The 15212-nt window shown below is 46.5% G+C and overlaps 1 protein-coding gene across 3 annotated transcripts in view; it reads right to left on the bottom strand.

Annotated features, from left to right (window-relative positions):
• rbpjb (recombination signal binding protein for immunoglobulin kappa J region b) overlaps positions 1–15212 on the bottom strand; it is a 38875-nt gene that overhangs the window by 5150 nt on the left and 18513 nt on the right. The window contains exons 2-10 of one of the 3 annotated variants that reach the window (XM_072376985.1): positions 13711–13749; positions 6671–6766; positions 3125–3290; positions 2659–2854; positions 1570–1707; positions 1332–1444; positions 1028–1168; positions 770–925; positions 585–688 (exon numbers count right to left, since the gene is read on the bottom strand). In XM_072376985.1, coding sequence (XP_072233086.1) covers positions 585–688; positions 770–925; positions 1028–1168; positions 1332–1444; positions 1570–1707; positions 2659–2854; positions 3125–3290; positions 6671–6766; positions 13711–13749 — 1149 coding nt within the window. The remainder of the gene's footprint in view (positions 1–584; positions 689–769; positions 926–1027; positions 1169–1331; positions 1445–1569; positions 1708–2658; positions 2855–3124; positions 3291–6670; positions 6767–13710; positions 13750–15212) is intronic. The other 2 variants (XM_072376986.1, XM_072376987.1) reach the window with 2 other exon arrangements.

The following is a 15212-nucleotide window of genomic DNA, read 5'->3' as shown; positions in this document are numbered from 1 at the left end:
ATTCTTATTTCTGATTGGACAGCCTCACACAGCAGGGGCTACAACTTGATCATTTTCCCCTCTTTTTGTCCACAAGCTGCTGCTTCCAGAGTCGGAGCCTCCAGGCGAGTCGTTACAAGTGTAGAAAGTCCTTTTTTTGTACAGAAAAAGCGAGCATTTGTCTGGACGTCCCCCATCAATGCTGAGCCAAGCCGGAGCCGATAAAAACCCACAAATACTGCAGGTTCTACACTGTGTCACTGCCCTCTAAAACCAGGTGTTACTGGGCTTTTCTGACCAGTGAGACGCAGCATTAAACCTTTGAAACATCTGCTTCAGTTTGTTCTCCGAGCAGCCGACACTGCAGGCAACAGCCACATCGGCCACATTAATAAACCTCAGAAAATGTGCATGAAAGTAGAAAAAAGGTCACTCGACATATAAAAACATGCATCTGTGAATGAATCTCCACAGCATTTAACATCAAGTCTGACAGAGAGCATTTGGAGAGCTTTTATTCACGTCTTTATCATATTAATCAAACATCCTACTGAACGGACTGGAATGATCAGAAAACCTGAGAGAACACCAAGCTTCAGACCCACCTGTACATGGTCTCAGCCTCAACGTCTCCGAACCAAACTCGCAGATTTGGAGTGAAGTTCTGTCCCGTCAGCTCCAGCATGGCGACGTCACCTCCACCGTTTAGCTGCAAGCAAAGATAATTCAGCAAGCTCGGCAAAAACGGACGCAGCGAGCCGGCGCTGCGGCAGCTTTGATGTCTGCGTACCTGTAAGCTTTCTACCACAGGCACGGGGGTGACAGGCGAGTGGACGGGGCCCATGCCCTCGTAGAACGTGTATTCGGCCTTGTCTGTGCTGATGATTGTCCAGGAGGCGCCGTCGTTGATCATCTCCTTGTTTGGTTCCTTTGGGCATGGAGTGGCCTAACAGAGGGGACAGAACGGGGAGACGTGAGGCCTCCTGACCTAACAGCACCGAGCGCTGCGACCCGGACACCATTTTCGAGACGTAAAGATGACACTGACTTGAAACTGGATGATCCTTTCTTGGGAAAGGCACAGGTACATGCGCTCCGTGTCCTTCAGGTAGAAGGCACACTTGTGGAGCTGGGAGACGGGGTCGTCGGCGTCCAGCAGCGCCGTCTGCTTGTCAACCTTTCGGATGATCTGAAAGAGAGGCGGGGACACGTTAGTGTGAGACAGAACGGAAAGATTTCATGTTTCTGGCTGGAAAATCGTTGGATTTGTTGCTTTAAAGCTTTAAATTCAGGCCTGATTTGTGTTCTTTGCTGTGATCAGGCACTTTGATCTTTAATCTTTGACTTGTTACCAGTCTGGGCAGAGCCATGCCGGTGACGGAGCAAACCAGCTTGACCGTCTGGCCGTAGTGGATGTAACCGTCTCTCACAGTGAACTCTTCTCCTTCCGACTCCTCGTCATCCACTGGGGGGGGGGGGACAAAAACAGTTTGATGGTCATTCTCTTTGATGCTTAAACCGTTTCATTACAGCAACAAACTCTGAACCAGCTGTGGAAGCTTCTCTGAACACTTCCACTGAGAGACTCACACAGGTGGATGTAAAACGCGCCCCACTGCTGGGAGCTGGCGTGGAAGTTGCCGCCCTCCACGTGGAGGTAGCGTGTGCTGACCGTTTGGGAGCGCAGCCGGTTGAAAAGTGCCACCTTGGTCCCTGATGCAATGCACACTGTGGACAGAGGCAAGAGCAGACAGATGCAGAGATGGTGTGAGGAGGGGTGCAAAAACAGCCGGTCTGAGGCATAACCGGGTCACTGGACAGTCGTCGTGGTTACAGCCTCACAGAGCTCATTTCTAACATCATTTTTAACTTTTTAGTTGTTGAGCTGTATAAACAGCCCTGATGAAAACTTCCATGACGCTCAGAGAAGGTTAAATCCCACTCAAAGTTTGGCTCATTTGAGCCTGGATTTGATTGAAATTTCCATTCCATCATTACAAAGCAATAAAAAATACCACCTGAAAAAGGTTCTGGTGGCTTTTTCTGAGATGAAATGCAACAAGAGCTCGGCTCTGCTGAAAAAAGGCCTTTTGGAAGCAGAAGAAGAAGGATTTCTTCTTCAAAATCTCTCTAAGAACAGAAAAGGGTTTCACAAAATCTGTGTTCATTTAGCTAAAACCCTGAGTGCAGGCAACGTACGCCTAAAGAGAACCTACAAATGTCCACAAATGAGACAAAATCAATGGAAATGAGCTGCTTTAGAAATAAATCAAACCCAGAGGAAGCGACTCAACAATGAATGTGAACACTTTGCTGTAAAACAGCAGCATTAGATTGAAAATAACCCCTCATAAGAAAGGCAAAACACCTCAAATGGTTTGTATCCCTTTATAAATAGACAGATGGTTCCTCTTGTGCCACTTTAACGTAAAGCAGAAGAGAAACTGCAGGAAAGTTTCAGTTCAAGCCAGTCCTCACACAACCGAAACCATCAGAAACGAGCGAAATGAGATCCGAGAGCCTCTGAGGCTGCACCCTGCAAATGGATTCATTCACAGTCTCTGAGGGGAGGCGGTTACTGGCCTGTCCTGGCAGTGAGCAGCTGCTGCCACAGTGTTTCATGCAATAACGACACATTTAACCGCAACAGTCGGGGAGATTTGACACGAACCAACTCACACACATGCGAGCACAACTCACAGTCAGCGTTTTTCAGGGACTGCTTCTTTTTGGAGGGCTTGGAGATGACTTTGATCCTCTTGCTGAGGAAGACGCCGATGTCTGCACTGTTGCCGTAGAACATCTTGACAGATAACATGAAGTGCTTTCTCTTGTCAGAGTCGGATATGTACAAGGTTTTGGCTGTGCAATAATTCTGGTGGCAGAGACAGAGGAACGAAACAAAAGAATTCAGTGTTTCTGCGATAAGTGAACAGAAAGGTCGTTTTCAGATGCGTAAATTAAGAAAAACGTCAGATAGATTGAAAGATTTGTGTCATCTTAGCAAAAGAAAATCTACCATGAAGTGCAAAGATATCAGACATATATGTGAGAGCGATTATCAGCTGGTCACCAGTCCAGTTTAAAACGTTCCCACCTCCATTTATCACCTCTAGAGAACAAATTCTGTGCGTTATTCATTCACCTTTCCCTCTAAGTTGAGCTGCTGCATTTCTTGGTCGCTGTTGCCGATGCCGATGAAGGCACAAGGCTGCGACTCCTGGTCGGAGCAGCCGTCTCGCTCCATCTGTTCCTTCTTTTTCTTCCAGCCGCTGCCCATCAGGTACACGCAGGGAGGGGGGCAGAAGAACCTGGACACAAGCAGACTCTCTTAACACCTGGGATCAAATCTCCAGACAAGCTCAGTTGGATCAAAGTTGTGCTTCAATGAGGCTGTTGATCCGGAGTATTTAGAAGAATAAGAAAACTTATTATTTCATTTTTATAGCTCAATTGCTTGATTTAAAAACTGAAAAGATGCTGGAAAGGAATCACAACTCTTAGTTATGGCGAATGAAAACAAAAACAACACCTCGTGGTGAAGAATGCACGTCTCAGATTAAACCAGAAGGGGGCAGACTTGTTCCAACTTCCCCCCACAGTCAAAAACCTGTATCCTCGTGCATGTGCTCGAAACTTTACCTTAAAGCTGTCAAACTAAGTCTAGCAGATGTTATCACAACCAGTCCAGCACAGGAAAGATACGCTGAGAGAGAGAAACCAGCAGATGACAAAAAAACTCATCTCTTTTCCATTTCAAATATCCACATTTCCTGCTCTGAAACACATCTAATGTCAAGAAAACAACTGAAGATAAGAGGCCACTTTGGCTTCGTGAGAGGCGAAGTCGGCTCATTAAGGAACCAGCGCACTTCAAATGAATTCGTGTGCGTCAGCGTGGAACTGGAGAGCGACCTATTTCGCAACACCAGTGTCTGTCTCTGTGGGTGTTTGTCTACTTTCACCTCCTATAAAAAGCTGCAGACAGCGAGAAAGAGGGAGACGGCACATTAACATTCTCCATGCACCCACTTTCAGGGGTTTCATAGGCTCAGACCGAGGCACAAAGTAACGACTGAGCATAGAGATGGAAGCTCTGCTGATCCTGTCTGAGCGGCCTCCTCGCCGCTGTCACTTTAACTGGACGAGACTCCTAAATACTATCTGAAGAATTCGTCTTTTTCCTAAACTCTCCGAGGTGTCTCGGAGCTGGCGTGCAGCATCTGATTTACCAAAAGATAGAGCTCTGATGAGATCGCAAGCAGCGCTGCGGCTCAGCCAAAAAAACAGGCGGGGGACGGAGAGGACGGCGAGTTGCAAAATGAGCAAGAGCTGGGGGGTGGGGGAGGAAAAAAAAGCTATAAAAAGTAGCAGAGAGAGAGGTAGAAAGGTGACAGCAGAGTTTCAGGAAAGGGTTTGAGGAAGAAAAGAAAAGCCTGAGCGTTGCAACACGCGGCGATCTCCAACTGCAGAATCTGGCGTTGCAGAAGGATTACAACAGCAGGTTAGGTTACCCTGCCGACCTCCGGGACCTGTCTGCATTTTTCCTGGTTTCACCAGAACATTCCCTCTGGAGACGTTCATCTCCAAACTCCCCTCTTCGTGCTCCCTTTCCCTTTTCGTGTCTTTAGCCTTCACCTGAACGGGACCTCGTGCGAAAAAGGGCTCCAACTCGCTTCCTCCGGCGTTTAGCTGCCCACTCTGCGCAGAGGCAGGAGCTGGAATGCGTTTTCCATCCACTCCTCAGCCGGAGCCCCTTGAGTGATGTACACTACCTGTCCATAAATCCTCCACAAAGAGGGCTCCACTTCCCAAAGGCAGACAATGATTAGAGGCCAGGTTTCTGTGTTTATACTTAATGCTAATAACTACCTATCAGGCCTCCAATAGTGTGTTACACAACAGCTAATAGATGCTGGTGTTCAAAGGGCCGGAACAGCCTCATTTATTTATTTTACTTTAAAGGAACAGTTCGTCCATCTCCCTTCATCTCTTATTCATCGGAGGCTGTGCAGTTGCCTGTCTGGGATTGGTCCATTCCCCTCCAGATCCTCCACAGATGCACCAATCCTGGAGCCAGCCAGGGGCCTTTAAACCCGTTTGTTCCAGGTGTTCAGGTAGCTGGCCCCCGGTGCTCAGGTAGCTGGCCCCCGGTGCTCAGGTAGCTGGCCCCCGGTGCTCAGGTAGCTGGCCCCCGGTGCTCAGGTAGCTGGCCCCCTGGTGCTCAGGTAGCTGGCCCCGGTGCTCAGGTAGCTGGCCCCTGGTGCTCAGGTAGCTGGCCCCCTGGTGCTCAGGTAGCTGGCCCCCTGGTGCTCAGGTAGCTGGCCCCCGGTGCTCAGGTAGCTGGCCCCCGGTGCTCAGGTAGCTGGCCCCCGGTGCTCAGGTAGCTGGCCCCCGGTGCTCAGGTCGCTGGCCCCCGGTGCTCAGGTAGCTGGCCCCCTGGTGCTCAGGTAGCTGGCCCCCGGTGCTCAGGTAGCTGGCCCCCGGTGCTCAGGTCGCTGGCCCCCTGGTGCCAGCGACCTGAGCTACCTGGTTGTGATGTCAGATTTGGGTACTTTAATTTTGTCCATTAAATCCTGGTTATCCTTTATGTTACCTCCCCTTTTCCCCGAGAGAGCTGGGGGCGTAAAACTAAGCTAACTTAATACCGTTTTCACATATTAAGACCAGACAATGTCTGAAGAATGGGGCCAACGGGCCGGACACGATGTAGAAAACGTGCCGTAGAAGCTGCACTGGTTTGCTTACAGCATGTCCAGGATGCTGTCAAATTATCTGTATCGTCTGCTTCTGTGCTGAATTCAACGGTTGCACATCTGAGACATCAACAAAAGAGCGAAATGTAGACAAACGCCTGTGATGTCAAGGTCAAATTTACTCATATAGTTCATTTAAAAACAACAGAAGCTGAACCAAAGTGCTTTACAGGTAAAGATCAAACAGAAGAAATAATATGCACAAAACAAAATTATATGAAATAACAAGATGTGTAAAGCTCACCCGGAGCAAGTCGTTCTTATTTGTACACAAGGTCGTTCCATAGAGCGGCCCGGCCATCAAAAAAGTCTAGATCAGGGGACTGCAAGGACTGTCACTCAAATACGATGGTGCCAGCCCATTTCTAACCTTTAAAACTAGCAATACAATCTTAAAATCAATTCTAAAATGGACAGGAAAGCCAGTGGAGAGACAATCTGCAACATTTTGAGTTACAATAATCCAGTCGTGTGGTTATAAAAGCACGTGCAACTCTTTCTGAATCGTTATAAGACAAGTATGGCTTCACTTTGGCCACCAGTCGTAGCTGGAAAAAACTAATCTTAACAGAGCTAATTTAGTAGCATGTAGAGCCAAAACAACCAAAATTGGGTCCAAAATGGACCCTTGAGGTACTCCCACAAGAAAGAGAGGGCACAGAAGAAGAAAATTCCAAGCTGTACACTTAAAAACGCCTGTCAGATAAATATGATTTAAACCAACAATTGCTCAAGACGCGATAAAAGAAGTGAATGGTTGACCGGATCGGAAGCAAAGTTTCCCGAATCAGCAGGTAAAAGATGACCATTAAAAACTCTTAATAAGAGCTTTTTATCCCACATGTGGACATTCTCTGGACTTTGTACTCAGACATTTCTGCTGTAAAATCCAGCTTTCACGCATAAAACACTGAGGAATAAGCTGCTCAACTCACCTTTTCTCATTGCCGTAGGATTTCTGTGCGACTTTTGCGTGCAGGATCATGACGGTTTGGTCACCTCGCTCCTTCAGGTAATTCCTCATCGCTTCTCTGCAAGAAGGAAAGGCGCAAAACATGTTTCAGGGATTCATTAAGAGGCCACCGTGTCATAATCGAGCAGATGAGGTGTTACTGGATCGGTTGCAAGCAAACTTAAATCTGAAACGGGGGGACGCCTCCTGGATCCGTGTTGGGGTCACTGAGGATTATCGTGCCAAGTGTAGATGAATGAGGGTGTGAAATATGGAATGAGGACATACTCTAAATGACCTCTGGAACACCTCAGAGCAAAATCTGCTTTCCAAAAAGCTATGTTCTGCTCCAGCTGGGTCCATTTGAGATGGGGGTGGGGGGTGAACCGTTAACGACCGGCTCAGAGGGACATTGAGGAGCAAGACACGGAAACATGGAGGAGCCGAGAGGGGAAGAAAAAAGGAAACACCAGAGCTGAAAAAATAAAAACAACAGAGCTGAGCTCACCAGCAAAGACTCCTCATTTCGTGTCAAAATGTTGCAAGAAAAGCTCCGACTACTTCTGCCAAAACCTTCCACCTCCCCACCTCCTTCACACGCATAAGCTTATTATTTTAATTTTTTTACGAGACCGCGAGGACCTAAAGCGGACCGAGAGGACAGGTCGTGTTTATGTGCACAATGAGGACACATCTCACACATGCACAGATGTGAGTGACCCCACCAACTGGAAAGCAAAGCTGCATCACGCTTGTTGCTTCAAAAGAAGAAACGTTCAACAGTTTTGCCCCCGACGTCCTCAAGATGCGATCGCGTTGAAGGATGTAATCCTTTCCTGGGAGGCTGACGATACTCACGTCATGCAACACACACTTTCCAGGGAAAGCACTGATTGATTACATCGACAACACAAGCGTCCAGAGCTGCAGAAGTCTGGCCTGCAGGCAAATGTCACACCTCTGATGGTGCCTTTGACTTGCTGCTATTTCAGGAAGGAAAAACATCACACATGCAACACAGCGGATGCACAGTTTTGCACCTTCTTACAGAGACCGTATCAGTATCAATCACATCAGATTTCCCATCATCCCTCTAACACACTTGGGTTTTTTTTTCTAAGAACTGAAATGAGGTGAAATATGATCTTTTCACCTGGTTTTACAAACTCCTGCTGCTAACTTATTATTGAGTACCAACTCTAATAAGTCTCTAAAAAACACAAAAAAACAATAATAGACCAATCTGATCGCCCCGATAGAGAAATGGTCCTAAAGAGGGTATTTAGGACACAACAAGTCTTTATAATTAGGATAATAACCCACAAGACACCATTCCCAATCAAGACAGACATGTTTTGGCTCAAGAAGAAGCTTTCGCTCATCAAAGTTATTCATATACCGCAGAGGTACACGGAAGAAATTTCTATATCAACCAATTTCAAAGTTAAAAAAGCTAACCGTCTGTCATAAGTTAAACCGTAACGACGAGCTCTTAAGCTGAGGCAGAAAAAGATGAGCGGCTCAAATACACTACGATCTCGGCTCCAAATGGGAATCACTTGGAAAAAGGCTGATAATAAGCAACCATCTTCATTCTCAGTGTAACTTCTCACATACCTGACTGCGTACTAAGCTTGTTTAGAGTAGGATTCCACAAGGGCAGACACCTAATCACCTAAACCAATCACAGTGCGAGAAACTGACAGCAAAACACATCAACAGTAGGCTTATAAGTGCCCTACCCGTCACTTATATACTGCTGCTTGTGTCGACGCAGGATATGCGAGGTTGCCATGGTAAACATGCGTGCATATGGTTAAAGGCAACTGTATTTCCACTCCAAAGGTGCGTTTCAAGCAGCCAAACTGAAGAGAACAAGAGTGAAATCACGAGTAAGTGCTAGCTGCAACTTGAGCGACCGCCAGTGAAGGATACAGCGGAGCTAATAGCAACAAAAGGCACAAAACAACGAGGAAATATGAGTCAAGTTATCTCAGATTTGAGTTTGTGGAGGAGAGGAAGAGCCAAGGCCACGGTGTGTGTTCAAGTTCTGAGCAACGAATGCATGACGCCGTCACATCTTAAAGGGCATCTTTCAACCAAATGAGCAGGACTGAGGATGAGCCTGTTTTCTGAGGCCATTCTTCATGTAAACAGCTTGAGAACCACTGCTTTCAGTGCCGGGAGTCAGTAGAACAGCCTCAATAGATAAAGATGGATAACATGTAGAGCCTCTGATCAAATGAATAACAAAAAACAAACTTGTGTTGTGTAGCAAAGCATCGTTCAAACCTACAAAAGTATCTACAGTTTTCAGGGGAATCTAAGGCTTAAATAGACACCAAATATGTCAGGTTGAATTTAGGTATAAGTTCAACTAAATGAGACATGAGACACCTGGAAATTCTGGCTTGTGTGGTTTGAATTAGAGGTGTGAAGATGAACAGATACAAACATAAACTCAATTACAATCAAATAGAGTATACCATAAACTGCGAAATGGCCTGATTCTACACTTAAAATCCAGCTGATTAAAACCTAGTTCACACTGGAGGATTTTCAGTTTGACTTTACAGACAAAATGGAGCAGATTTGAGTCATATCTACAGGTCAATCAGCAGTTATCGATAGTGTCATCGCCACAAAGACGCATTATAAGAGGCTCTGACAGATCTCAGTCCCAGACAGAATATCTGGGATGAGCTTCAGCCAATGAGAGTGCAAGAAGCAAGTCAGGTGACTCATCAGAGTGAATCCTGTGAAAGGAAAATGAACATTCGACAGACCAAAGAGATATTCAGCTTTCTACCCGACATCTAAATCAGTCAGACGAGTCGGCAGCTTCTAAACCTGAAGTAAACTCCGACAATCCAACACAACACAACAGTCCATCAACGCCGGTCAACTTGGAGTCCTGAACCTGGCTCAAGGTCTTCCTGACAGTGTTGATGTGAGATTTCTGCTTAAATGTCAGAGTAGGTCCAAACCATCTCAACATCTGTGCACGCCAGTTTAAACAACTCATCAGCCAGCTGGGCGGCGAATTCTCGCTCAGATCGTGCAACAAAAGAGCAGAAAACACCCAAACTGAAGCAAAATGACTCAGTCTGAACATGTACTGCGCCTGAACCGTATCTTACTCAACGTGTCTGAATTAATACGCATGTAGTGATGCAAAACAAGAACTCAGATGGTTGCTGTAGCATGCAACAGCATCCAAAATCTCCTCAAGTCACCTCAGGCAACAAGTCTTTGTGAAGGATTATGTTTCCCAAATTGGTGTAAAGACAATGAATAAGAGAGACGTGTTGAGCCAAAACTGAAGAGATTATACGTAGAAATATAAACACAGGATACAGATTCACTCCCTTCATGATCTCTGACGACAGAAGGAGAAGTGAGACGATGCACAGCTCAAGTTTCTATGCAAAAGCAGCACGAAGACACACATTTTGTTGTGAAATATCATCATGCATTCAGGAGCAAAAACATGCTCATAAACAATTAAAAAGGGGGGCAATCGAAAGCACATCCACATGTGGAATAACTAGTTATCAGCGGTAAGCAATGAGGTGTCATAGCAGAGAAACAAACCACCGCAGGAAGTCTGAAACAAGAACAAAATGATAGAGGAACTTCACCAAAGCAGTCGCTTTAAGAAGCCTTCTGCGTGTATGAGTGGAAGCAGAAAGAGACAAAAGGTCAGTCAGGGATAAAATAAAAGGGAAATACTCGAGAAGTGAGACAAAAATGTGTCAGATGCACTCAAAAAGGAAAGAAATATTCAACAGCAGGCACTGTTTGTGTGCATGTGCACGGGTGTAAAGAGGGGCTTGGTTCAGCCAGGCTGCAGATGCTGCAAAGCAGAGCATCTGCCCATACATCTGTCACAGCGTCTACAGCAGAGTGGGAATGTCACAAGACCCCCATGTGAACACACATGCTCCAACACACACACGAAAACACCGAGGCGGCATCCTAACACATGCGTCAGCCTTGAAATAGCTCAATTATGATGATCAGCTTGCAATTACGTGCGCCCTTATGCACCAAAAAAGACAGAAAAGACACATTTATGGTGCCATGCTTGGATTAAAACCTATTAAAACCTTAGCAATCAGCCGTTCTGGGCTGTGCAGCTTCCTGTCAAACATTCACTCTATTTGAGGATCGAGGAGAAGTGACCTTCAAACAAACGTCCGCCTCAGCGTTTGATGCCCGACCTCCGGGGGACTCTTGCGAGCCTCTGAACAGCAACAGCTTTTGACGGGTTAATCTAGTCATCGACAGGCCGCAGCGTCAACAAAGAAAGAGGTGGTTGAAAGCTTTTCCGTGTGGTGTAAAAGCGAATAAAACATGGATGAACGAGGCTGGTCAGAGGGTGGAGGTACACGCTACATCTTAGTGGCTGTAAGCGAGTAAAAGTAGAAACAACAACAACAACTGTGGCGCTCATAAATCAGAGGAAAATTAAGTCTCCTTCCAGAAACACTTTCATCTCTGGGAAATTAGAATTATAATTTATTGTGTGCTGGCGAAGGCCAGAAACAGCTGGTGAGTCGTGCCATTTTACTCTTTGCCAGGTCAGATGTGATTCCCAAAAATGTTTCAACGCCCCCTTCTGCACATCAACGGCTGTCTGAAGCAGGCATTGTTCAAAAATTGTTTCCATTTGCCTTTTCTTATTCAGGTCTAAGCAGAAATCAAAAACGGCAACAGAAAAGCTGCTGTAATATAGTCCGAGTCGGCGCCAGTGAAGTTGCATTAGTCATGAAATGACCAGTTCCCGGTTTCTAACCAGCACATGTCAGTCAGACCGTGTACATAACTGAGAACTCAAAGACTGCTCAGTTACATCAGTGTGGTCCAGGAACACATAACAGAAGAGGCTCAGCGCTACATCGCTGTGTGCTCACACACATCAAGCCGGCATCGCGCAATAAGCTGAGTGACCACGGCGCCGTTGGCGAGGTCTGCGATCTCAGACCTCTGGGGCTGGCGATATCTCGAGTTTTTAAATGATATCGATATAATTTCATACGAGGTAGAGGATTAGAAAATGTCGTTGATACAGATGTTGCGTTAGAATTGTACAGAGAGGGTCTGGAGGTCGGCCTTTTCTCCTCTCCCAGGCTACCACACAACTTCACAGCCCAACCCTTCGCTTCAGATGAGCAGCAGTGATGCCGACCATATCCCTGAGGACACGATCCCGGATCCATGCAGCTGCTGAAAACCCGTCACCCAATATCTGAGCCACAGAACCGAAATCACTTGGAAGAGAAGTACTTTTTATTTGTCCTTTACAAGAAAAAACTAAATCAAGACATATGTCATATGTCAACTTAGCCAAAAACTATCGAGCTGTGATTTGTGGCCCGTGTCACCGAGCCGGAACCACCAGCCTCACTGCAGAGGTGCAGCAGATGTACGACAACCCGCCGTTCCGCCTCTGTTTTCATACGACACGACACAAAACGTCCAGGCTTTAAAAGACATGTGTGCTACACTCTAATGAATCCAGCAGCTACATCTGTGCTAAATGAAAAACAACAACCATAGTTTATTGCAACTTCTTATCATACACTGGTCCTTGAAATACAGCTCCTGGTTACTACAGCCAGCAAATGCAGTCAGTATCCAATCAGATGGTGCGCTCGGGGAGAGACTTTTTACACTAATAATGGGACTACACGGACCCCCGTGTTATCGTGCCGCTGCTTGACTTTGTTTGCTCACACTGGTAATGGACCAATTTTCAGATGGGACCCGTAATCGGCCCGATCCCACGAGGCCAATGAAGGCAAAAACAAATGCAGAAACATCTGCATGCAGGCAGCTTGTCAGTGTGGCTTCTGTGAAGCAATGCTTCTGATTACCAACGTGGACCGAGTCCAGTGAAGACAATGCTGTTGTCGGCACGTTCATCCAAGTTAATCGTTTTTTTTGCCTCACTCATTGGCATCTGCCGCCCTGCTCTAAATATAATCAGCAGCCATTTCCGCTGCTGGCTAAGAGGTGCACTGACTTTAGTTGCCCTAAAAAGCTCCTGCAGAAATGCTGCAGCATCTTTGTGGTTTGTTCTGCTGCCCGAAAGAGAGTGGTGCAGCATTATCGACTCAAGGGGTGGCAAATGGGTGAAAGTGAACCAGCACACATGAGGAGACTTTGTTGGGAAAACAGAAAGAGCAGAAAGCCGTGATACACAGCAGTGCAACCACACATATGCACACCAAAGGAGTCTTGTTTTTATGCCTCTTAGCTGCCCGAGAAACAGAACTCCATGTCCACCATATTTCTGGCCTTCAAAAAACCATCCAACGAGTCCAAGAGCCAGTGAACTGGCAGCACATGAGTGAAGAGGGGGACACATCAAAAAGGGCTGGGGCCCCTTTTTCCAAAACCATGCTTGGCTGTTCCAGGCAATATGCAACCCCTCAATTTCCCTACCGAGCGCCACGTGCAACACACACACACACACACACACACACACACACACACACACACACACAGGCAAAGCCACGGCCGTTCCTAATAACAAAGGCAAGAACCAGTCAGCGAACAAGTGCATACACACCCATACGGCCTCCAACACACAGAAACCTCCATCAGCAAGCCACAACATCCATCAACGCTCTGTGTTCACTCAAATGACTTGGAATAAACTTTAGAGCTATAGAGTAATCAAAAACTTGCAGCGCCGGCTCGTCAAAGCCGGGCTGAATGCAGCGCACGGCGTGCACGTTCGCTTCACAAGTCCTTGGATAAGGTGAATTATTTCTCTGGCTCACCTCCACACAAGCTTTTGAAAAATGCATCCAAAAGGGCTCAGACTGATAATCAATAACAGCAGATAGAAAGAAGAAGAAGAAGAAGAAGTTAAACAACCACAGCAACTCGTCTCTGACACCCCAATTTTTCTGGTTCTTTGCTTTTGGAGCTCAAACTGTAGCAATAATAAGACGAGGGTGTTAAAGGAGTGATGCATTTCATCTTCTACCATCACAACACAGTCACACTCACCTTGTTAGGCGCTGTGGCTGAGGGCGCTCCCCGAACTTCCTGCAAAGACACAAAAGCGAGAAGAAAGCATGAGTGGGCCGGTAATCGACCACAAACACACGCAGGGTAAACACTGCATTACAAAACGCTGCACACAAACACACACACACTGTGGCCTTGACAGAGTGTGGAAGCACTGTGCGCACAGAGCAAAATGTGCCTGTGTTTGTTGTCATGTCAGCAGAAACACCGGCTGAACTTCGCCCAAACTAACGTCTGCCCAAAAGCACCAACACAAAATCAGCCATGTGTACAATTTGAGATTAGACCAACTTCCAAGTGTCTTATCTTTCTTATCTGAGACTGTACACAGCCTATAGACTATATGTTGGACTATATGACAACAATACCATAAAAATTAGAATTAAACGTCTGCAGAGTGCATCCGACGGAGCTTCCAGTTGGAGGTTGCATCAAACGGGGGGTGAATTTCACAAAGCTGGAGGCAAAATGCAACATCTGGTCGATATGCCAAGTGATGTAACAGAGTGTTTCACCACTGCACTCTCACTTAAAAAAGCAGAATGGTTGTAAATGGTGTAACTTTTACTTAAAGGGACAGTTTGGGCTTTTTTGAGTGGGCCGTTAGGAGAAGCCGGGAGGAATTCTCACAGCTAAACACCAACAGTGAATTTTCACCATCTTTAACAACTCAATCCTAAAAAAAAAGAAGCTTCGTGCCACTTTTTCCGTGTCGTATCCTGCCGCCGATCTGCTGTGACTCGCATTTCCGCCGGTTTGATCAGAAACAGTGAAAAATGAGCGATTACAAAAGCCAAAGACGATGACATGCAACTTCTGGGGCCGATAAGAGGATATCTGCATGAGCCAGAAGAAGAGCTGCTGATAAGAGATGCGGAACAGAGACAGAGCGAAGGAGCAAGATATCCAACGAGTCTGATGCAGTGTTCTGGTGGAGCCAGCTGATCAGCGGGAGGATACGCCATGCAGGGCGAGTAGCCGCTAGCTTGGCTCCCGCATGAGCATAGCTCCCTGCTCTGAGGTAAGATGCCAACAAGACTGCCCCCTTAAGAGGAAAAGAGGTTCAAATCTTGTAAGAGTCGCATCACACCAGCATAACTGAACACAATCCTCAAGCTTTAGTCAGTTTAAAACCACATCGAGTCACAATTACAACTTTTGGCAACATTTGTGATCCGAATGCTTTCGAAATCAACACACAGGAAACTGCAGAGTTCAAACTCAAAGCTGGAGGGGTGACACACGCATCGAGGCTCATTTCACTCTCCTCCAGTCAGTCTAACCATGTGGCATTTTCAGCTGTGTCTTCATGACATTTACTGCCTTCAATTCATCATTTATGCAGCACTTTTGGCACCATCATACACCTCTAACCTGAAAGTGGAAAGCCAACTACCTGCTGATAAATCACTAAACTGAAGTAAAGATGCATGAAGCACAGGAACGGACAGTAAGTCTTCCAACACATCCCAGCTGAGGCC

This window comes from Leuresthes tenuis, unplaced genomic scaffold, assembly GCF_036924035.1.
Source record: "Leuresthes tenuis unplaced genomic scaffold, fLeuTen1.0.hap1 SCAF_22, whole genome shotgun sequence".
In the NCBI taxonomy this organism is placed as follows: Eukaryota; Metazoa; Chordata; class Actinopteri; order Atheriniformes; family Atherinopsidae; genus Leuresthes; species Leuresthes tenuis.
The sequence above is the reverse complement of the archived record's forward strand: the minus strand, read 5'-3'. Positions and strand labels throughout refer to the sequence as shown.